At 31.5% G+C, this 23,839-nt stretch overlaps 1 protein-coding gene across 7 annotated transcripts in view; it reads left to right on the top strand.

Annotated features, from left to right (window-relative positions):
• Positions 1–23,839, top strand: part of LOC148285616 (transcription factor HNF-4 homolog) — a 233,560-nt gene that overhangs the window by 205,145 nt on the left and 4,576 nt on the right. For 3 of the 7 annotated variants that reach the window (XM_088243211.1, XM_088243236.1, XM_088243252.1), the window contains exons 4-7: positions 4,901–5,034; positions 9,576–9,728; positions 14,117–14,237; positions 21,461–21,598. In XM_088243211.1, the coding sequence (XP_088099337.1) occupies positions 4,901–5,034; positions 9,576–9,728; positions 14,117–14,237; positions 21,461–21,598 (546 nt within the window). Of the gene's footprint in view, positions 1–4,900; positions 5,035–9,539; positions 9,729–14,116; positions 14,238–21,460; positions 21,599–23,839 lie in introns of all 7 variants that reach the window. The other 4 variants (XM_088243203.1, XM_088243228.1, XM_088243245.1 and 1 more) reach the window with 2 other exon arrangements.

Here is a 23,839-nt window from a genome sequence, read left to right as displayed (position 1 = left end):
ACTTGAAATTCTTTAGGATAGATCTTCCAGCTTTTCGTAGATCTCTTCGCCACTAAAATAGAGTGCGATAAAGATGCATTGGCATGGGTTAGCTCGAAGTCTCATACGTTGATCTTTTTTCAAATATATTCTATACCATTATTGTATTGTCCCTGTTTGTCTTTGCTACATGGTCTTATGTTCCTTTTGTTCGGTTTCTTGTACACGTGTTTCTTCATAAAACTGTTGTAGTTGACTTAGGTCGTATTTTTTTTTTTACAATAAACATAAGTGATAAAACAGAGTATTCAAAAAATAAAGCATAATTACATAGCAATGAAATACATATTAATAGTGAAAAGAGTAAACAAAAAATCCCACAAAGGCTCATATAATAAATAATGAACAATTATATGTTTGTGTAACATAAGAAAGAAAAAATAAAATATTCTGTTAAAGATTATATGGTATTTTTTTTATGAATAATTAAAAAAGGAAATAAAAAATATTTTTTAAAAAAACACAAAAATATTCCTTATTATTTAAGGGAAACAAAATATATCATAGAAAAAAAAGAGTTCATATCTTTAGTTTGAATCCAGGATAGTGCATGTTTTTTAAAAAAAGGAAAATTTTGAAAATTTGGAATTAATGAAATATTATCACTAAAAAAGAATTTAAAATATAATAAACAAATAAATAACTCCCTAGGCGGTGAAATCCAGTCCAGTCCTTGTTTACAAAAATTTGGACGAACTCGAAATATCGCTGATACAAGTATTAACTGTTTTTTCTTGACTGTTTTCAATGCAAATCGATGTATTTTGGTTGGTTATTTTCCCAATAAAAACATGTATTGGCAAATTAACATACATTAGTACTTATTTACACCTTTACAAAGACATTTCTTTGGCAAACACTAACAAATAGTTAGAAAAACTCTCTAGTTGAAACATGCCATGTATAGATTTCTTCAGAACAACTATTTCTGAAGGATTTTTCCTCAAACTTTCAAGGAAAATAAGTCTCCAAAATGTTTAGTTACATGCTAATATCATGTATTACCTTTTATAATATTATATAATACATAATTTATGGGTACACGTCTATAATTTAGTTGTAGGGAAATCAAAATCTCAAATCTCTTATGCAAGAATTATTGTTTTATAGTCATTTTACTTTACCAGTGCATAATATATATATTTATGTAGATTTCACTAGAAAAGCTTAATGCGCTAACAATTTAAGAAAAAAAATCATCATCATCATTTCATGTCCGCTCTCTAGTTTATTTATTTTATTTTATTAGGTAATTCAACAAAAATGCATACCTGCTAGAAAACATGCAATTTGTAGGTATTAACCGATACAATTTCACGTTTTTGACAATTCCAATCATAGAATCACACAAAATATATATATAATTACATTTGTTGTTTTTTTAAAATATATTTTGAACTTCTTATACAATATACAATAAGTTTACTTATCAACTAATATTTATTCCTACGAGATTATTCGCAAAAGTTGGGAGAGTATCATGAAAAATGTCGTTTTTGTTATTTCGGCAGCATGTTTTTTTTTTTTAAATATATTTTTGGTCCCCTGTATTTAGTAGCCTTTTGTGTCATGTACAAGGCTAAGGTAGTCGGAAAAAATCGTTTTTGTTTGTCTTGGAAATGGGATGTTCGATCACTGATTTTGGTTAATTACCTTTATGAGTCCAATCACCATTGTTGCGAAGTCCAAGAACAATGGCGCGTGATAACTACTTCTAACGACAATGTAAATATCTGTTAAGGATATTCCATCTTTCCTGCATTCTGCTTCAAGATTATGGCGTTGTAAACTGAAAAATTGGCACTGAAATAACAGATGTTCGATACTCTGTGAAGAAATATCATCGCATGGACAATAGTCATCATTCTTTCATTTAAACCTATATAAGTAACTTCTCATAGCTCCGTAACCGGTAAAAATTTGCGTCGTTTCGAAAGTACTTTGGTGATGACGACGGAAGATTGGCAGTATATGTTTATATTCCCGACACATGTGGGCCATATGTGTGTGGTATGTTGCATTACTTGAAAAATCGTCAGTTTAAATATGCTTCGATATCTGAGTGTACTCTATCTCGCATTACATGTGAAATATTGGGGACTTATTAATGGTGATAAGTTCTCGCTGTTTTTTTTTGACGTACATATTTCTGTTTAAATTCGTACGGCACTCAATTTCCTTGCTTTTGAATCATTCCTAATGCTTTAAAATGTTTGGCAACTGTTGTGTGATCAACTCCCAATGTCTCTGCAAGTTCATTTTGCGTCTGACATGGGCTTTCGAGTCTTCATCTTCAAACATTTTCGGTGCGCCAGCGCGTTCTTTATCTTCAACATCCAAATGATTTCATTTAAATTATTTATTGACAATTCTTGATGGAATTCCATTGTAATGATGTAATAACTTATATTTACATATAAGTTGGTCAAAATAAATAAGTGGAAGTGTACTAAGTATTTTTTAAATTAATAACTTATATGTAAATATAAGTTATTACATCATCAAAATAATTGTTTTTAAAGCGTCGAAACCAATCTCTGCATGTTGATTTTCCGATAAAGCATGGTCGCCGCAAGTCTCCACAGGAAATCTATGTGCTCTGAAGATTTTTATAAAAATGCAGTAAAACTTTCAGCCAATTCTCTTTTAGGCACGAAATTTGACATGTTTAACGCTATGAAAAATAATACATTGCGTATATTTAAGCGGAATTACATGTACTGTCATTTCAAGCCTAATGATGTAGCTCCACGATGAAGCTGGGTGTAGTATCGCCCGATGTAAAAAGACTAAGATAATACTATATATCGAGAAACAGCGAGAATTTATTCAAGTCCCTATTATTATAAATGAAATATATACGTATACTAGCGGACCCGACAGACATTGTCCTGTCCGAACGTTGGCAAAAGACTTTTCATTGATAAGGGGGTACCTAGATACTTGTTTGTGATTAAATTCCAAAACTAAAAATTGATCACATTCAAATATTGAATTCTACTTGTGTATGGTTGAATTCCAAAACATAAAATAAATATTTTTTCAAATATGGCATTCTTTTTGCAAACGTCAAACTCCGATCTTCTCATCAACAGAGTGGTGTACTTATGTAGGAACACGATTTCTTAAAAATGTATTGAATTAAATATTTTTTAAGTATTATCAAAAATCTAGTTTAAAGAAATAAATGGATAGAAATTATAAGGAATTTTAGGAAAGAATCTGATTGAGATCCACAAAAAACAAATGCTGTTTGTAAACATTCAAAAACAAACTTTTTTATACACAAAAAACCAACACTTTCTATTTTTTAGTAAATGCATTCTCTTCGAATGCAACCCTGGTAGATCGATGAATAAAACATTTATGCTCCTTACATCTCTTTTAGATATTAGATTGAAGATTTTAATATCTACGAACACGCACAGCGCAAAGATCTATGTTTCTCTGAAAACCGCACGTAAATCTGTTAAGCCGTTTAGAAGGAGTTCAGTGACATCACACGTACAGGGGAATTATATATATAAAGATAGGGATAACCCTAGAGCAGTGGTCGGCAAACCGCGGCTCGCGAGCCGCATGTGGCTCTTTAGCCACTCGAGTGCGGCTCGCACAACCCAAGTTTCACTCTTCGCTTATTTTGTCAACTGGTCCCAATGAAGAACTTTTAGGATTATTGCCACTGAAAGGTCAAACACGTGGCGAGGATATTGCAAACGCTGTCATTAAATGCACAAAGAACCAGCATCTTAAACTCGATAAAATGGTTTCAATTTCAACAGATGGGGCAAAAAGTGTGATCGGGGAGAGAAAAGGTTTTGTTTCTATTTTGAAGGCAACAATTGTTCACGAGATACTTGTTTATCGTTGCATCATTCACCAAGAAGCGCTTTGTGCGAAGACATTTCCATAAGAAATTTAATATTTTGGAATTGGTAATCAAGATTGTCGACACACTTGGTCAATTATCGCCAATTCAAAGAATTTTTGGTTGAAATAGAGAGTGAATAACACTAACCTTCTACTACATAATAAGGTCCGTTGGCTTTGACGAAACCTTTTTATACGAAAAAGAAATTGGCTCGCAAAAGAAATTTTAATTCTCGTACCGCCGATATTTGGCTCGTTTGACTAATGAGTTTGCCGACCACTGCCTTAGAGTAATAACCTAATAGAGTCGCCCATACGGAAAAAATCCATTCTATGACTATTGACTATGAAGTTAGCTACAGATTACAGCAATACAACGGGCCGTAGGTACTTACGTTGAGAATTGCGAGCGCTAACCGAAACCGTCCGTTACACGTTTGTTGTTAAACTAAAAACCAAACTAAAACCAAACCAAAAATTTGGAACGCTTTTGTTCTGTGCAATAGAACATGAGGGTTTCTCTAGAGAATTATTACTCTGAGGATATAACCTGTATATTTTATTACTATACTATATACCCAAATATGACATATATATTGATTCCCAGTCCACGCAATATTTCTGAATTTTGTTTTGAGTATGTCCAAATGTTTGTAAACAAGCAGGATTTCCTCCCTAGAGAGTCATTCAGATCTAAATTTGTCGCAACAGAGAGGAAAAACATTTTTGAGAAGGGAATATGGAAGTCTAGGCATTTACAGGGCTCATGACCTGTCCTTATTACTCTGTAAATCCCTAGACTTCCGCATTTCCTTCTCAAAAATGTTTTCCTTCTCTGTTGCAACAAATTTAGACATTTCTTAATTTTAACTATAAATATGTAGAACTGATGATTTTCCAAAAAAAAAAATTCGTTTGATCAACTATCCTAATAAGATAATTTTTCCTGCATACAATAGTTTGCTTATAATAATGTTGTATTCAATTCCAGCCGTACAAATAGAGAGAGACAGAATTAGCTGCAGAAGACCAAGTTATGAGGAACCAGCACAAGGAAATGGACTGTCCGTGGTATCACTACTCAACGCAGAAATGCTCTCCAGAAAAGTGGTCGATGCTTTGGAGGTATATATTTACAATGTTTATACTCGTGTTCACAAAATTCCTTCAGAATTGCAATATGCAGGTTATAATGGGCAAGGTCCGGGTTCGAATCCTGATTTAAACTCCTTTACTTAGATTTGATATATTAGATATTTCTCTTTTTACATTATATCGTAGAGTAATTACTACACCTACATAACTTAAAAATCAGCATTTTTTAATTGACCACAAAAAAACATTTTTATATCTTCCTCCATGAAAGCTACAAATAGACAAGTTATGCATCAAAATCATCATAATATGATTTTAATGAATCACGACTTGCCTATTTCTAGCATTCGCGGAGGAAGATACAATTCGTGGTTTTACAGGTAAAAGTGACCATTTGCAAAAATGACGAAATTGAGATAATTGACTTTTTGACATCGTATTAGCATAATGCTCGACTGGTAAAAATGCCAAATCGTTCCGACACTTTAAAAAGAATTTAATTTGTAAAATATGTGACCATTTGATAGAAGCTCACAGATTTTTGACAAGTAAAACTGACCAACACACATAGTCACTTTTATTAGTAAATTTAAGATCCAAATAATTGACCAAGTAACAGCTAGTCAATTTTACTTGTAGGTGATGTCACCAGTGAAGAGTTAGTTAGAGTTAGTAGTCAGTAGTTAGTAAATTAATCTACGTTTTGTATTTGACAGATACGGTTTTTTTTATAAAAAGTTCATTAATAAAATTTATTCTTTAGATTATTACGTAACACTTCTTAATTATTTGTTTTTTTTTCATTTATTTTGTATTTCTATGTTTATTTAACCTTCATAAATATTTTAAAAAATGGATTATTGTAATAAAAAATCTCAAAAACATAATTTATAGTTATATAATAAAATAAAATAAAATACTACCTCCCTCAATAAACGAAACAAAAATGATTACCTGCCTAATTTCATGACAAATTTTACACGTAAAATTGACTAAGTTTTTCAATTTATTTTTTTTATATAAAAGTGATAATGTTTTTTAAATATGTTTATACTTAACATTAAAGTTTAAAACATCTTACATATAATGTAAAATTACCAACTACTTACTTGAAAAATCTGATCTTTGAGAAGCAATTGAACTCTAGAAAAACAATAAAATGGCTCCCCTGAACATGGTTGATTTTGTCACTTGGTCAATTTCTCTTGTATGCCCACAAGTCACTTAGTTGTAGTTATTACACCACGATATTATATTGTAATTTTGTGTTATATTTATTTTTTGTGTTTTCATGAAGATAAGCTAATCCAAACTTGTGTTAACATGATATATTTTAATATTAAAATCAAACCCGGATTAAAATAGTTTATTTTTAAACTAAAAAAAAAAAAAAAACGGTCAATTGTTTCGCCTTGTTAGGGCATTTTCAAACAACAAAAAAAACGATTTTAAGTAGACTCAAATCAGTGTTTGATTTAAATATTGAAATTATATTATGGAGTTCTACAAAATAAACACCAAGTCAAAAAATAATAATATTTTAAAATATAATATCTGTGCCTCAGAGGCAGACGATGCAAATCCAGAATTTGATGAAATGACATTTCGATTTTCGTATCCAGTTTATGATCATGTCCATTGATTTTGAAGAAATGTAAGTCTTATAATGAAAGAACCAATGTGTACTGAAATATACTGAAAATACAAATTAATGTTCTGAATTATTAAAAATCACTTAAGCCATTGTTCAACATTTGACGTTTGGATTTGCATTCGTCTGCCTCTGAGGTACAGACGTAGAATTATATTATAATATATTATAAATGCATTTATCTGTGGCTTGAGTCTAAAGGGGTCGATGTCGTAAATTACAAAATTGCAAGAGAGTAATTTCACAGATATTTTGTGGCATTATAATAAACTGTTTGAGGTGTTTGAAACTATTCTTAATTAAAAACACTACCACATATGTGTGTATGTGTATATACATATTTGTTAAATATGTATATTTTTTTATTGACACCAACCCTCTACAAAATGTTGGCTGAAAAACAATGAAATCCAACATTAGCATTAGAAAATACTCATATTACAGATGTGATTTTGCTGTGGTATTTATGGTCTATAATATAATGCATGCATTAATCAATAGTATTATAGGGAAATATCACATACTACGAATACCGATAAAAATATATGAAACGGATTTAGGAAAATTATTTGTGTTTTCAAAATCAATATGGATATTGTGTTAAAATGTTTTCATACATAACTTTGAAAAAGAAATTATTGAAAAATATGTCCCTACAAAAACGCGACATGCTTGGCTTTGATAATTTGACATCGAATTGAATTGCAAGCAAATAATCATAACAGTTTCAATATATACAAAATTACCTGTTCTAAACCTACAATTATGATATATATATAGACTAAAATATAATATAATAACAATTACATTAAAAAAAAATTTTTTTTTTTTTACATTTGCCCAAGGCATTTACAAAAATAATACAGTTAAGTACAAACATAGATAGTAATAATTTTTTTTAAATTACAATTTTTGCGTTAATATTCGTGACGATGGCGATGTTCTATTTACATTTAAATGGTCACAAACAAAGTCCAAATTTTATTTGAATCGTGACGTGGGGCGTGGCCAATGCGATGGCCCGTTTTAGCGGAAATTCAAAATTATGAATTTAAAAATATTTTTTACGCTACTAATAACTAGTAAAAAAAATATTAACAGTATTTCATACACTCTTATTCATTAAAAAAAATTAAATGTGATATTTCCCTATTATTTGTGAGTTGCCTAATACAATAATGTATCAAAAAATCCAGATTCAACACAGAAAATTCTTGTTAGAATCAGAAACATAATGTTTTTATTATAGAAAGCAATAGATAAAAGTGATACTTTAATCCACAATTTTTTAATAACCAGTAATTGGTTTCATCGTTTCACCACTCCTGTGGATTCTTCAAGTCTGATATATTTTTATTATAAAATTAAATATACTCATACAAATTTAGTAAGGATAGATAATTAAAAGTCTCTAATTAGTTCATTTGTGCCTGAGCGTCCTTTTCTCAAAGTTTTATTTGATAAATATATGAGTTTATATCGTGGGTTAATTACTACAAATTGGTAATTTCAAAATCAGCATTTTTGAGTTACCCAGGTCGTGTATTCAAATCTCTATAATATTTATGAATGCATTACGACTTGTCAATTTCATGGAGAAATATACAAAGATATCTTTTAGTAGTCAACTAAAAAATCCTTATTTTGATGTTACCTAGTTGTAGCTGACCCCGCGGTATTATAATGTTGGCTAAAAGAGTTTAAATACGAGTCATATCCAGAAAGTAAGAGTACTGTTTGGCTCTCATGCTGTGAGATTTTTTTCCCAAAAGTTGGCAACACTGATTGGTGGTGGGGGGTCTCCTGAACACAACGAGCACCGGCGACCCTTGTTAGTACCAAAACTTGCCTCTTAGTGTTCCTTTCTGTGAAAGATGTCAATAAGAAATCCCGCCAAGTGCGGGGTGCGGGCTGTCATAAGGTTCCTTCTCGCGGAAGGAAAAACTCCGTCTCAATTTTTTGCACGTATCAAAACTTTTTATAGCGAAGGTGCTATGAACCGAACAAACTTATTTAAGAGGTGTCGTGAGTTTAATGAAGGAAGAACGAATATTCATGATGAGCAAAGGAGTGGAAAACCTTCAATTCAAAACCTCAATTTCGGGCAAAAAAATCATGGCATCCGTGTTTTGGGACCGAAAAGGGGAAATTTTGATTGATGTTTCGCCTCAGGGGGAAACGATTACTGCAGCACGATACTGTGAGACCCTACAAAAGCCTAAAAGAGCTATTTAAACCAAACGGAGGGAAATGTTGACGAAAGGAGTGTGTTTGTTGCACGACAACGCCCGCCCGCACACGGCTAACACCACCAAGGAGCGTTTGAACTTGTTCGGTTGGAACATTTTGAACCACTCTGCATACTCCCCTGGCTTAGCGCCTTCAGATTTTTATCTTTTCACCTTTCTGAAAACTCACATGGGAAGTAAAAAATTCTAACCAATGAGGAGCTGAAACAAGAGGTCTTGAAGTGGACGAAGGAGATAGCGGGAGAGTTTTATGAGGAGGGCATTCAAAAGCTTGTGCCACGACTTACAACCTGCATAGAACGGGAAGGCGACCACATGGAAAAATAAGTAATAAATATAATATACATACAATGTACTGTAATTTTTTTTTAATACAAAAATTGAGTACTCTTACTTTCTAAATATGCCATACATATATTGTTGTGGGTCTTCTTTTACCGTCAACATAACAGTTTGGGTAGGTAGGAAGAAATTGCCTTAAGGCAATATGCCCGCCCTTGTATGTATATAAATTTTAATGAAATATTTTTTGAAAAGTGTCTTTATACAATAATTAACTACACACTAACACGGGGGTACGCATGCGGGTAATAGTAGTGTTAGTAGTGACTAACCTGTGACTAACGTGACGCCAGTCGCACTCGTTCCTTCACGGCTCCGCGCGTCCACAGCAGCTGGGGGCGGGAGCGACGGAGTGCGACCTCGCTGGGAAGCAGCTAGCCAACATCAACGACGTCTGCGAGTCCATGAAGCAGCAGCTCCTCATCCTCGTCGAGTGGGCCAAGTACATCCCCGCCTTCACGGAGCTGGAACTAGACGACCAGGTATGCAACAATCTACCTGTTTTCCTATTCACCCTATTGTACCTGAATTAATTCTTGTGGATATTAAACATATTTTTAATTCTGTATAATATATGTACTGAAGGAATTATTTGAATAAAATTGGTATTATTTATTTTTTATCATTCACAAACTATACATAAGACATTGTTGTAATAATTACATTTTGTTAAGTTTAGATTTGACATATTACAACAGAGATGAAGAACATTTTAGAAAAGGTAATATAGAAGTCTAGGCATTTACAGTGCTTATGACCTGTCATTGGCTGGTTTACAAGGCCACTTTACACACTGTGTAACATTCACCATTCTGCCCATATTTGAAGTTTAGATTTGTTTATTATTTGGTATGTTTTACATTCATTTTTATCAACACTGGATTTCAAACTAATATCAAATCTATGAATTTCATAAAACAAATAAATAAATAAATAATAAAATAAATAATTTGTTCATAAATTTGAAAAAATATGTTCTTGAGAAATTTCGAAAAAAAATAGTAATGTTTATCAAATTTTATATTAGTTCTTAAGATGTTATGAACTAACTTAGTAAAGCATAAATAAATAAAAAATATATGTAATTCTCTTACAATATATATGTTCATTTAATCAAATAAGTTTAATTTTGTTGAAATTTATTTAAAACTTACATAAATATCGTGCACTTTCACACAAATTCGTTTTGCCGATGCATTGTAAATGTAGCTGCACAGGTGACCACAGGGATTTGAATCTCTGCGATAAGTCCTCAATGAAGATCTGAGAAGGATTTGACTTAACGTGTTTACTTCACCGTATCTGGACATAAACTCCACTCGAACGGCGGGTCATAAAATATGCGGTTTCTTTGTGGTCTTCAAATATAAATATGATAAATCTGTTCAAGAATGTTATTTTTCAAATCGCAATAATATTAAATTAAATAATAAAAATTTATTATTTCCACAACACTAATTTTTAATAAATTATATCACGGCACTTCAGCACAGCAGATTATTGTAACGTTATCTAATTTTGTTTATTTTTTAAAAACAAATTTACATTAATGATTAACAGAAATGAAGAACATTTTAGAGAAGGGAATACTGCAGTCTAGGCATTCACAGGGCTTATGACCTGTCATTGGCTGGTTGGTTTAAGTGGCCACTTTACACACTGTATAACATTCACCATTCTGCATATATTTAAAGATCCATATTCCTTCGATTCTTCCATCTGTTGACGTTTGTGAAGTTAACATTCTGAAACCTTTATTGTTGCATGTGAGATTCATATGATTGAATTATTTCACCTACATACTAGGCAACGCCTGGAAATAATTTTCAATTTACATACTTCTTCTTGGACCAGGTGGATTTATCAACAATGTTTTGAGCTTGTCCAAATTTTTAGATGTTCAAATATAGGCAGAATGGTGAATGTTACACAGTGTGTAAATTGGCCACTTAAACCAGCCAATGACAGGTCATAAGCCCTGTGGATGCCTGGACTTCTATATTTCCTTCTCTAAAATGTTCTTCATTTCTGTTGTATTATGTTAGTATTAACAGCTCCCTAGGGGGTTGAATCCAGTCCATGTCTACAAAAATTTGGACAAGCTCAAAACACTTTTTATATTAATGAGGATAATTTTACCGTATTGAGTGTGTTTGAATGAACTGATTGTGGAAATTTTGAATAGGCAATTGTTAATATGAAAGAGAAAGTTTTGTTTTAAATGCTTATGCAAAATATTGTCTCCAGTTTGTGAAATAATCCTATTTTCGTAACTCAAGCGACCCTTAAACCAAATGTCACCATGAATATTTTAAAAAAATATAATTAAAATATTTTCAATCACAAAAAAATCTTATCTAAGTCAAAGTTAATAACTTTAAACTAAATGTGTTGAATCATGGTGATATTCTAAAAAATCTGTAATGTCATTTTCATTTCTTTGTAAGGCAGATTTGTTTTTTTTAAACTGAATATTTAATTGTCTTGCTAGATTTAGAATGTGCCTTCCTTACAAAAGGTTCCACGAGCTCTATAATTTATTTATAATATATATACGGCCTAAGCCAATTACAACAGTTACATGAAGAAACATAAATGCAAGAAACTGAACAAAAAGAACATAAAACTATTTAGCAAAGACAAACAAGGGCAAAACAATAATAGTATACAATATATTCATAAAAACGAAAGACATAAGACTTCGAGCTAAACCATGCCAATCCAACTTCATCCCACACTGTTTAGTCGCGAAGAGATCTACGAAAAGCCGGAAGATCTTTCCCAAAGAATTCCAAGCCGTGTGATGAATTGACTAATCTACACATTCTGGACATTGGGGCATAAAAACCAAAGTTGCTCTTAGAAGATTTTATAAATAGCAGATTTTGACTTCTGGTGACACGGTTGGGAACATGAAAAGAAATTGTTTGCAACAGAGATGAGACATCACTTAAAGCATTAAGTATTTTGAAAATGCATATAAGGTCCATCTCAGTTCTGCGTCTCTCCAATGAAGACAGATTAAGAGATTGCTCTATTTCAAAATAAGAATAATTACCCCTTTGTAATCCGAGCAACCATGCCACTTTTCTTAAAAAACGGTGTTGGACAGACTCGATATGGTCAATATGAGTCCTGTAGAATGGAGACCAAATAGGAGAAGCGTATTCTAGATGGGGTCGAACTAGTGAGCAATAAAGAGTTTTGATGGTATTAATATTTTTGAAGTCCGCCGTCACTCCATTGATAAAACCGAGAAGTTTGAGAGATTTGTTTACAATATTATCAATGTGTTCACGATAGGAGAGTTTACTATCTAAAGTAATATATAATATATTATTCTTGGAACTATAAAATATCCTAGTATAATAACACCTTTTTATTTTAATATGTCCCCCATGTCGAGAATTGATCCCGAAACCTATTTGGCAGGCCAACGCGCTAACCATAAAGGCACAAAACGGACGATAAAACAGTAATATTTTAAGAATTGTGTAAAGTAACCACTTAATCGTAGTGTTTAAAACTGTCCAAACATTCAGTTGATTATCTCTATTTATAAAGTCTTCTTTGTTTATTCTCAAATGTAAAAATTAAAAATATATATATATTGTTAAGTGTCCTCGGCACGGGTAACCCCAGTGAGGTCACATTATTTTTATTATTAATCATAGTTTATAATGGAAAAAAATATGAATAAATAAATCCAGCTAATGGCACGTTATATTTTCTCCTAAAATATGTTCTTTTTTTATACTTAACACCCATCATTAATTTATTTACTATGGATTCAGTTAGTTGGTAGAATTCCATTTTAATTATTGGTAAGATATTCAAAATAAAATAATACTATTGGATTAAATTCTACTTTTCTTTTAACAAATATATACAAGAGTATACAATGTGACGCGTTTCATCTTGTTAGGACATTATCAAACTAACTTAAATATTTACCAAGTTTCCTTACAAACTAACAATAATTTAACGTAGTTATGCAGAAAGCAGCCAGTCCACAATTTAAAAAAAAAAAAAGATTTTGATGTTCTAGGGTACAGTAAGGTCAATTTTATGTTCTGCTATAAACATCCAGACCGCTTTCATACCATCTGAAAATGGCGTCGATCACAAAAACGGCATTTCTTATTTTGTAAAAAACACCCACAGCACTAGAAAAATCTCACGGTAATTTATAAATCATTAAAACTGGTCAATTACGCAATAGGATTCTTGTTTGTAATATAAAAAAACTAATGTGTTCATTGTTTATCATTTGCTAAAGTCAAAAACATTCCAACTGGTGAGTAGATTGAAATAAATCACTTTTTTCACTAAGGTGCTATAATTCACTTTTCTATGGCTGGCTGCTTTCTGCATAACTACGTTCAATTGCTGTTTAATGATATAGGTGCATAATGGTGCTAATCGTTTATGGGGGGTATTTTAGCAAGTAATGAGGAATTCTATGTAAACCAAAATAAGTTCTCACAAGATGAAATGCGTCACACTGTATATTTTTAAAAATAAAAGTAAAATTGAATCTAGTGATATTCTTTTATTTTGGATACCTTACCAATAATCCATCTTTAAATTAAAATGTATTTGTTTTTGTGTTTTGCTATCTTGCGTACAGTGCGTTTGAATGTTTTATAAGCCTATGTGAATGTGTTAGTGCCTTTCAGTGAACCAAGTAAACATACAAATTTCGTTTGGCTTATTAGATACACTAGAATATTGTATTTGAAAGCGCTCTGTAATGCAATCATAAGCAAAGTTTACTAAAGATTTGAACGGACTGTATCATGTTTTTCATTTATTCCATTAGTATTATTTCTTTTCAACAATTTGACCCTATTCAAACACCTGTTTATAGGTTGCATTATTGCGAGCCCACGCTGGAGAACACTTACTGCTGGGGCTCGCTCGCCGATCTATGCACCTGAAAGATGTCCTCTTGCTGGGGAACAACTGCATCATCACTAAACATACAGCGGGTAAATATGCACCCAATTCTCCTACAGAGCACCACATACAATATGCACCTGTAAATCTATACCATTTCTCGTGGGCTGATTCCTTGACTAATAATTCACAGTATATTGTAAAAATTCTGTTTTTAAATTTTGAAAATCTTGTCCATATTATCTTTTTGAATAATAATTAAATTTGTACTATCCATCAACGCTCTGTCAACAGAGGGTACTTAGCGAGGCAATAAAAACCGTCGCACAAAAAATATCTGCCTGCATTTTCTGCCTTTCAAGATCGTTGGAGTCCAGGTTCACTTTCATTTTGTCATTTATGTTGCAATGCTGTTATCACTTTAGTTTTAATTTTTATGCTGATTGGCATCCATGTAAGTACGTGATCTTATTTCCATTCATAAAAATAACAATTTATCTATCACATAATTAATTATAAAAATGCTGTATTTAATTTTATTCCACTTTTATTTATAATTTTCACCAGTGACCGGGTTTAGTCATGACCAACATCGTCAGACTGGTGGGAGACTAAAAAAATGAAGGAACCATCAACCAGTGGGCCCTGATATAGTTTTTATAAAAGTTTAATACATTTAATTCAAATATGTTTTTATTATAAAATTCAAGCAGTGCTTAAATTCATATTATTATTATTACATCATACTTAAATTTGTTTAATTTAAACTCGTTTATTCCTGTAATTACCATATTAACCCGAATGTAACGCGATATTAACGAATATAACATTATATTCGGGGTTAAGATTAGTGAGTTTTTTCTTTATTCGAGGCTAAGTTATATTCGGGCTAATAAGTTATATAAAATCATGATTGACAACCCCTGATTTCACTTGTATATAACATAAGAATTTGTTTTGTCTCCCACCAGTCTGACGATGTCGGCCAAAATGAAAGAAGATACTTCTTGTGAAAATAGTAAATAAAAGTGGAATATAACTAAATATACTAATTTCATTATCATAATTTAAATGCAGTTCCACCAAAAATGTCAGTAGAAAAAGTCAGTCTTCATAATCAATTCAATCTGTGAAGTAATTTTATTATGAATCATATCCACGATTTTTACATACTTCTTAGATTTTCACGGTCTTTCAGATACTGATGCTGTTCTTTAAGGTTGTTATGCTGTGTGGTTTTAGCATTTCTTACCGGTGTTTCGGCAACAGCGTTCACAGCAATGCAAAATTAATAATCTAAGCTGATAATTATATACAGTTATGCAGAAAAAAAATATTGATGCATGTAATTAACTATTTTAAAATTTTGCAGTAGAATGGCAAAAATTAAAAGTATTGAAAGTTAATTTAAAAAATGCTTATCATATTTGTTAGTCAAGGAATCGCTTAGATGGGTGATATTGTTTGTGTTTTCATATCAAAATGTACCAAAACTGTGTACAATAAACAGTTTTTGTTCACTTTTGTATGCTGGTAAAGGAAAAGATTTTCTGCATGCACTTATATCTTACTGGGGGGATATAAGAAACGTGTTAACTCCATTTTGGTATGAGCTGAACTGATGTGTGTAGGTAGCACTCTGTCATCAAATTGCACCAAATATTACATGTTATTATCGCCATATATAGTAAATACATATCTTGAAAAGATGAATCCACACCAAACTATAAATTAATTAAGTCTAGTAAGGATAAAATGTTCTCTGTGTCCGGGCGGGTGAAGCATACATTTATGTCTGTGAAATAGAACTAGAACCCTAAATGAGTGTTTTTAACTCGATGGCTGTCAGGTAAAAGTCCTGAATAAGGAAATCGAGGAGGTAAGTCCGCCTCCTTGTGTAGTGATTGGCGGATTCGCCTACCATTATCAAGGTCTTGGGTTTGATTCCTACACTTTTTTCAAATATTATTTCACAAGTCATTCCACTCAATCAACAAAACATACCTACAATATGTTTAAGACAAACAATCTCGTGAAAACATAATACACATGACATAATGTATGGGTTTATAAACTAACTGATTTATTTACCTTATTATGGAAACATAAATACATTAATTAATAGGAATTTGCTCTGCAACAGCAAATTAAGAATAAATAATCTATCTCAGAGAATAAATATGTTTTGTTATTAATAAATCACTCATTTATTGATTGATAAGAAGTTCTCTAAATCAGTGGTTCAAAAACTATTCTAACAAGTAGTATTAAGATAAAAAATAAGATTCACTCAGCCATAATACAGGATTTTACCCGCTAGCGCAGAGCTGGGCAAACTTTTATAGGAACCAAAAAAAAATTCAAACTTTCGCTGGTCGAAATATACTTAATACGATCATGGACACTTTTTTCTAATAGGATACACTCATATGGACAGATATCTTCTATGTAAATTCAATACCGTATATGAGCCAAATAATCAAAATATGTTTTGTTGACGTTTTTAATCGAATGGGACAAGCCGCATTGATTGGTGCATTCAAATTTCAAAATTGACCAATAGACTGCTTGTATTCGATAAAATTAAATAACACTAATGAATCATCAAGTGAATAATTCTAAAGAAGCAAGCAATACCGCGTATATCCCTAAATCCAATACAGCGGATGAGACGCATTCAGTTTGCGTCGAACAATACAGCGAATACCCCATTGCTTAACTGCCAGTTTAATTACCACAATTAAATACATATAGACGCATATGATAGTAAAAATTGATGTTCTAATATAAATCAACAACACAAAATAAACTGCATTGAAATTTATTTACTTACAAAATCGCAAGATTTTTTATCCTTCCTGAACATTTTGACAAATGGTTCTTCCGCGGTACTGAACTTACATTGACAGTTTCAAGACTTGATTTTTTTTATTTATCTTAAATTTTTTTATGTTATATTTCTAACATAAATCAACCTTTCCATACATTCCTATCACATATATGCAGATGTATTGTTTTTATGAAAATTCGGAAAGTTTAGATTTTTTAAATAAATAGTTTCACTTATTCTATATTATTGATTTCCAGTATATGAGTTAAGATGTAGAATTTCTATATAACAGTATTTTTGTTTTTGTTAAATTCCTAGTAGTTATTTTTTTATCATAAAAAAATCTTCTGAAAATTTAGCTTTTTGTAGATATTTCGCTTTGTGAAGACAGTCTTCAATTGGAAATACTAGATGAACTTTAGACAGTTTTCTACTTTTACATTATATTTACTCCTCATTAAGTGAATATATGCAAAATACTTTCACAGTATTCCATAATCGTTATCATAATGATAACTCTCATATTTTCCACCAAGATTCTAATTAAAGTTCGCAAACAATAAATCAACAAAACACAAACATTGCAGATACCTCGATTGTGTTTACTTCGTAGAATGATTAATTTTATCAAAAGACATCTTTTATTAACTGTTTCAGACTTGAATTAATTCCGATAGTTTCCGGTATGTTTGGTATTCTAAAAGAACTATTAGAAAATTTTTGGTATTCTCATTTGAAAAAATTTGGTATTCCTTTTTAAATAATTATTTTTTCAATGAATGAGGTGAAAAAATTATGATTTTTAAAACTTGTCTCAAATATCAATTAGAAAGATGACAGAAATTGGCTTTAAAACAAACGAGTCAGTCAGAAGCCAGCTGTCAAAGTAAAAATTAACTTTTCTGTATAATAGCGACTACCAACTTAAGCAGAAAAAAATAATGGTATATTAGGGATACCGGTGGTTAAAAAAATAAACTCGCCGCTTTTTAATAAATCTTAAAATTTGTATGTATTTGGATCAACACCCTGTTTTTTCAATACGTTTGGTTGTGGATTTGTTTTTTTCAAATTTTATTTTATATTTTACTTATAACACTTTTGGTGAAGAGTCGCTTTTGATTTTCAACATGCTGGTAAGTCGAAACAAAAATAATAATTCAAGAAGGAAAACATTTGTGTACAAGTGAAATCACTGACGCTTAATGAATAGACACGACACCTTACTGGCCGCATCTCGTATTTTGCAAGTATTACTTTGCCCTCTACAATTCAAAATAAACTATACACATGCAAACAGATATACAATACATACATACACAGTTCCTTAGTTCTTATTTTCGCACAACTTGCTGCCATAGCTACGATACTAACTGTTGGTGTCATTTATGTGCTTTAAAATAGCAAAAAATGTACTTAAAAACATAGTTTATTATCTAGTCATTTAATAAATTATATTTTCGAGTGAAGCAATATGTTTGTTCTGTTCTTCATAGTTCCAAATATTAAACAACTCTTTTTTTTTTGGCGTAGCATTTTGTCTGATCACAAAAAGATCTAGGCAATCAGCCATGCATTAGCATGCTTTATAGGACACATATTTTGTGTTTATTTACGTCTTGCAAACCTAATAAAATATATTATTTTTTTAAGATAATAAATCTATTGCATTTGAAAAAGCTGAGTGGAAGGCTGATCTTCCAGTGTACAATATTACTCTCTTGGGACATAAGACTTATTATTAATACGAAATATTAGAAAATAAATACCTCAATTCTAGTGGTATATTTATGTACCAATTTGCTCTGGGTTGTAATAGGTTAATGCTTGCTAAGTGTCTATTTATTTTTACGTCATTGTAGTAAAATAACTTCTCTTGTATTATACAAGTGTTTTCCTATAACTTAATTGGTTGCAATGTTAATAACTTGTGTTTTTCTACATGCTCAGGTTTTGGCTCAATATCAATATTGTAGGATCTACTTTTTCAGCAGTTTCATCTGGCATATTTAAATATATATAATAGACAGAGAAAATTATGGTTTAAGCTTAAGTAACATTCCCATTACACCGGTATGTGTGGTTGGAAAAAATCTATGATTTAATAATTAAAAAGTATTAATTTCAAATATAAAATGACAATCCTTAACTGTCACATTTGACATAATCCATTGATCAATGTAAAACTGCACAAATGTGCCGTCAATATAATCATCATCATCATAAGCTCGACAGCTCTGGTAGGCCTTGGCTGTATGCAGGAGTCTCTTCCACTCTTGTCGGTCTGCTGCTCTTTCTCTTCAGTTTCCCACTTCCACTGATGCAGCCCATCCATTGCATTTGGGGCCTTCCTGGTCTTTGTCGCCCTTGTGGCACCGAGAGTTAGGCGTTTTATGGGGTTGTCGTCGTCCATTCTAACTATATGGCCAGCCAACCTCGAGCCACGGAGCTGATCACATCGGGCGCTCCCTATTGTAGTGACGAAGCAAGTGGTTTTCTTTCAATAGGACCATAGACAACTCCGAGGATCCTACTCTTGAATGCTGCAGTGGTTCTCTCAATATTCTCTGTCATAACCTAGGTTTCCGAGGCATATGTCTGGATTGGTGTGATCAGTGTACAGTATTATCTTAGTAGGTGTCCATGTTGTATTCCTGGTATTTTTCCAGTATATGTCGCCGGCCATGAATTCGGTCAGTTATGCCTTTGCCGAATGTGAAACCACTCTGATAGTTGCCAATGATTATATTGTAAGACTCGAGAAGAGGATGTTTGAGAATATCTTATAAGCGGTGTTCAACAGTGTTATACCTCTGTGATTCCGTGTGTAATATTCCGTAAGTAACAGTCAATATAATATATACAAATAACTTCAGCCTTCATTATCATAAAACAGTTGTAAAATTTAATTTATTAGTTCCCAAAATTTTCTACTCAAAAATGAATATTCCCTTCACAAATTTACATTATTCAATGAATCATCAATCCAAATGAGGAAGTGTGAAATTTCACCAAACATTTATAATATTGTGATTCACTCACTGTCTTATTTTTTTATTAAGTATGATTATATTTGCATTAGTTTAGTATGACTCAATTGTATAAAATAGTTTGCTGAACATTGTAGTATTATAAATAATCATTTGCCAAATTAATATTTTGTAAATTTTTACACCACAACACGCTCAATCACAATTGTGATTTTTTATTACTTAATTACAGCGAGATTTGTGAAAAGTAACGAGCTAAAATTATTTTAATCTCACTGGTAATAAAACCCTGAACTCCCGTTGCATGTGGCAAGCGTCTTATCTTATTATCCTTTTTTTAAAGCTTATCAAAGAAATTAAATTTCCTATTTTCACGGCTGTTCAGGTGCAAATGGAATTTTTATAAGTTATTGTGCTGTTCCCGCTCTTTTCCAATGTCATATGTGTTTGAGTGTGGGTCGGTGGACGATAATAACGGTATATGCAACAATTCAATTCCATGGTTGCTATCCCTAGAATCTTCTAATCTCCACCTAGGAAATAATTTGCATTGGTAAAATAGCGTCAATACCATCATACCCATTTAATATAGAAAATTGGTGAAGCTTCGGAATACTCACTTCTCAATTCACTATTTGTATATGTATTGTAACTGAATATCGCACTGAATACAGGACCGGCCAACATCATACATTATAAAACACGGAACATCAGACCGCCCGCTCTTTTCTATACCGAAAGCTCTTAGCGGATACGTTCCGTCTAATCTGTAAAGCTCTTTCTTATAAATTATTCTTAAAAGTGAAAAAATAATCTCATGCAAGTATTCCACATCGTGCATCATTTAACAATCACGATCTACAAATTTCTAAATAACTAATCGCAAATCTACATACAGCTTTAAAACAATTTTTTTTTTTAAATATTTGTGTTCTTTTGATTTACCCAAATATTAAAATTTTGGGGGCATTTTCAACGAGTTGTAAATAACTCACTATTGAAAATTGGGAATCAAATTGTGTAGAGTGGGTTTCGAACCTACGAACTCTGATACATGAATCCGCAACACTAGCCATGGGACCACAACCAGATTCAAATCAATAACACATCACATAAAAAACAAAAACAATAGCTAATAACTTTTTCTCAAATTGATGGCATCAAAAAATCTAAAATAATAAAACAAAATAACAATAATAACAACGGCTTCAGGATCACAGACATGTTCTGCAGCGATTACATATGATTAATTGATGTGATTGTAGTTACCTTAATAAATAAAGCAATCCATTTACCATATATTTGGTTAGTAGTATCTATGTATAACCATGATTTGTTTATTTTTTTAATAAATGAATGCCACTACGAACTGAAAAATATGCCAGACGAATCTGCGTGAAAAGTATCGGAGTTGATAAGACACGTGGATTAGTACCCCAGTACAGTTAGTGTGATGTAATGTGTGTGGCGACAGTGTCACTGTGCTTCCCTACAGACCCTCGTGTAGCCTCAGACCTGGACATCAGCCTCGTGGGATCCCGCATCATGGACGAGCTGGTCAAGCCCATGACGGAAGTGCAGATCGATGATACGGAGTTCGCATGCCTTAAAGCCATCGTCTTCTTCGACCCAAGTAAGTCAGCTGATTGAAGTAATAACCCTTTATGGACTATGTAAAGTTTACGGTCTGCTACATTTTTTTTTCCTATTGAGCAAACCAATAAAATAGTACAAACCGACAACTTATAAAATAATAAATTAAGCTCATTAACAAATAGCTAATTTTACAAGAAAGAAAAAAGAAGAATAAAAACTTTATTTGTGGGACACAGGGTTCGTGTATTTAATAAAATAAGTTTTAAATTAATGTACTTTTTTTTTCATACAAACACAGAAGAAAAAAAACACAAACATCTACTTTATTTATTTTTTTAACTCTCTTCTTGAACTGACAAAAATGAGCTCGGTGCAGAAATAATTGTTGCATTTCTGTTTTTTTGCCTTCTGTGAACCCATATTTATAAGACAGAGAGCCACATTTTGTTAGTTTTGAATATTCCATTTTATTGAACTCATTCTGGAAAAAAAATGGCATTAATATCTCGAAAATCAAAATAAAGCAATGAGCCCATTTTAACTGTGTACCCTTCAGTTTAATAATATACTTTCTTACTAGCAATTTTTTACAAACTATAACAGGCATATTTTTACAAATTTGAGCAACATGTTAAACACGTAATAAAAACAGGACCTTAGAGTAATAATATGCCACTGGCTAATTGTCACCCGTAAGGCCAAAAACCTTTCTATGATTTTCAACCACGAAATTAGCTACAGTTGACAGCAATACAACGGGCTGTAGATACTCAGATCGAAAATTGCAAGTGCAAATTGAAACCCTCCGTTGTACGTTTGTTGTTATTCTAAAAATGAAACCATAAATTTGGAACGCATACAATGCAATAAAGCTAAAGGGCTTCTCTAGTGAAATATTACTCTGAGAATAGGACACATTAATTTATACATAATTGAACGTAGTTATGTAGAAAGCAGCCAGTCCACAATTTTGTAAAAATGCGATAGTGATGTTATCAGGTGCAGTAAGGTCAATCCTATGTTCTGCTAACAAAGCCAGACCGCTTTCATACAAAAAACAGTATTAATCACCATCTGAAAATGGTGTCCATCTCCAAAACGACATTTCTCAATTTGCAGAAAACCTCCACAGCACTATAAAAATCTCACGGTACTTTAAAAATCATTAAAACTGTCAATTAAATAAAAAGATTCTTGTTTATAATATTTTTTAAAAACCTAATGTATTCATTGTTTATTATTTGTTAAAGTCAAAAACATACCAACTGTTGTGTAAATTTGACTATTCAGTCTTTACACAAAGGTGCTATTATCTCAGTTTCACTTTGCTATGTCTGGCTACTTTTTGCGTAACTACGTTTAATTTGACACATTGATCGCAAGTTCATTAGTACTAAAAATCCAAAAAAATGAGATTTAAATCAAGTATGCAGTTTTACATTTTAAAAATCAATCTGATCCTCAGATAAATGCAAGATTCTCCCAAAACACGATAATGTTGAAAAAATTCTTGGAATTAAATGGAAATATTGCTTGATATTTTTTATTTTTTTATTAATCAATATATTTTCATAAATGTTACATGTTTTTTTATTCTAATACAAATCTACTTTATACATCTAGTAAATGTTATAACTGTAACTCTAAAAAAAAAGACTATCTCTTGTGCTCGGAGAGTGACTTACACTGTTATCGTCATTTATTTATTTGAATTTATATAATTTTGAATATACGAGTACATGAGAAAAAAAAAGCTTATAGGATATAAAAAGAAAAACAGAATATAAAAACACATTAATTCTAATTGAAATAGTATGCAGTTTTTACACAAGTTCAAAAAATTTCTTTAAATTTACTTTGAATTTATTTATTGATATATTAGTTTTAATAGTTTTTAGTTCATTAGGGAGATTATTGTAATTTTTGATATCTTTGAAGACAAAGCTATTTTGACCATGACTTGTATGGAATATAGGGATTTTAATATTATTTTGGTATCTGAGTGACTTATCCATCTCAAATTCTTTTATTTTTCTTCTTAATAAATTTGTATAATGGAATTGATTTTATAAATAGTATCCACTGTATGAACTAATGGTGATTTGCATTTCAAAAATGTTCATTGATGTCCTATGAATAAAGCAGATATTTTGCCAATGTACACTATCACTAAACAATAGTTGATAACAAAAGGATTTACTATTTGAGTGACTTGACGATTTCGCACAGGTTTAGTACCTAATTTTTTTTACGTCTAAATCTTTAATTCCAACTTGAC

This window comes from Micrasema longulum, unplaced genomic scaffold (assembly GCF_059751315.1).
Source record: "Micrasema longulum isolate JH-2025_06_02 unplaced genomic scaffold, ASM5975131v1 h1tg000020l, whole genome shotgun sequence".
Lineage (NCBI taxonomy): Eukaryota > Metazoa > Arthropoda > Insecta > Trichoptera > Brachycentridae > Micrasema > Micrasema longulum.
This window is presented reverse-complemented; position numbering and strand designations above follow the sequence as displayed.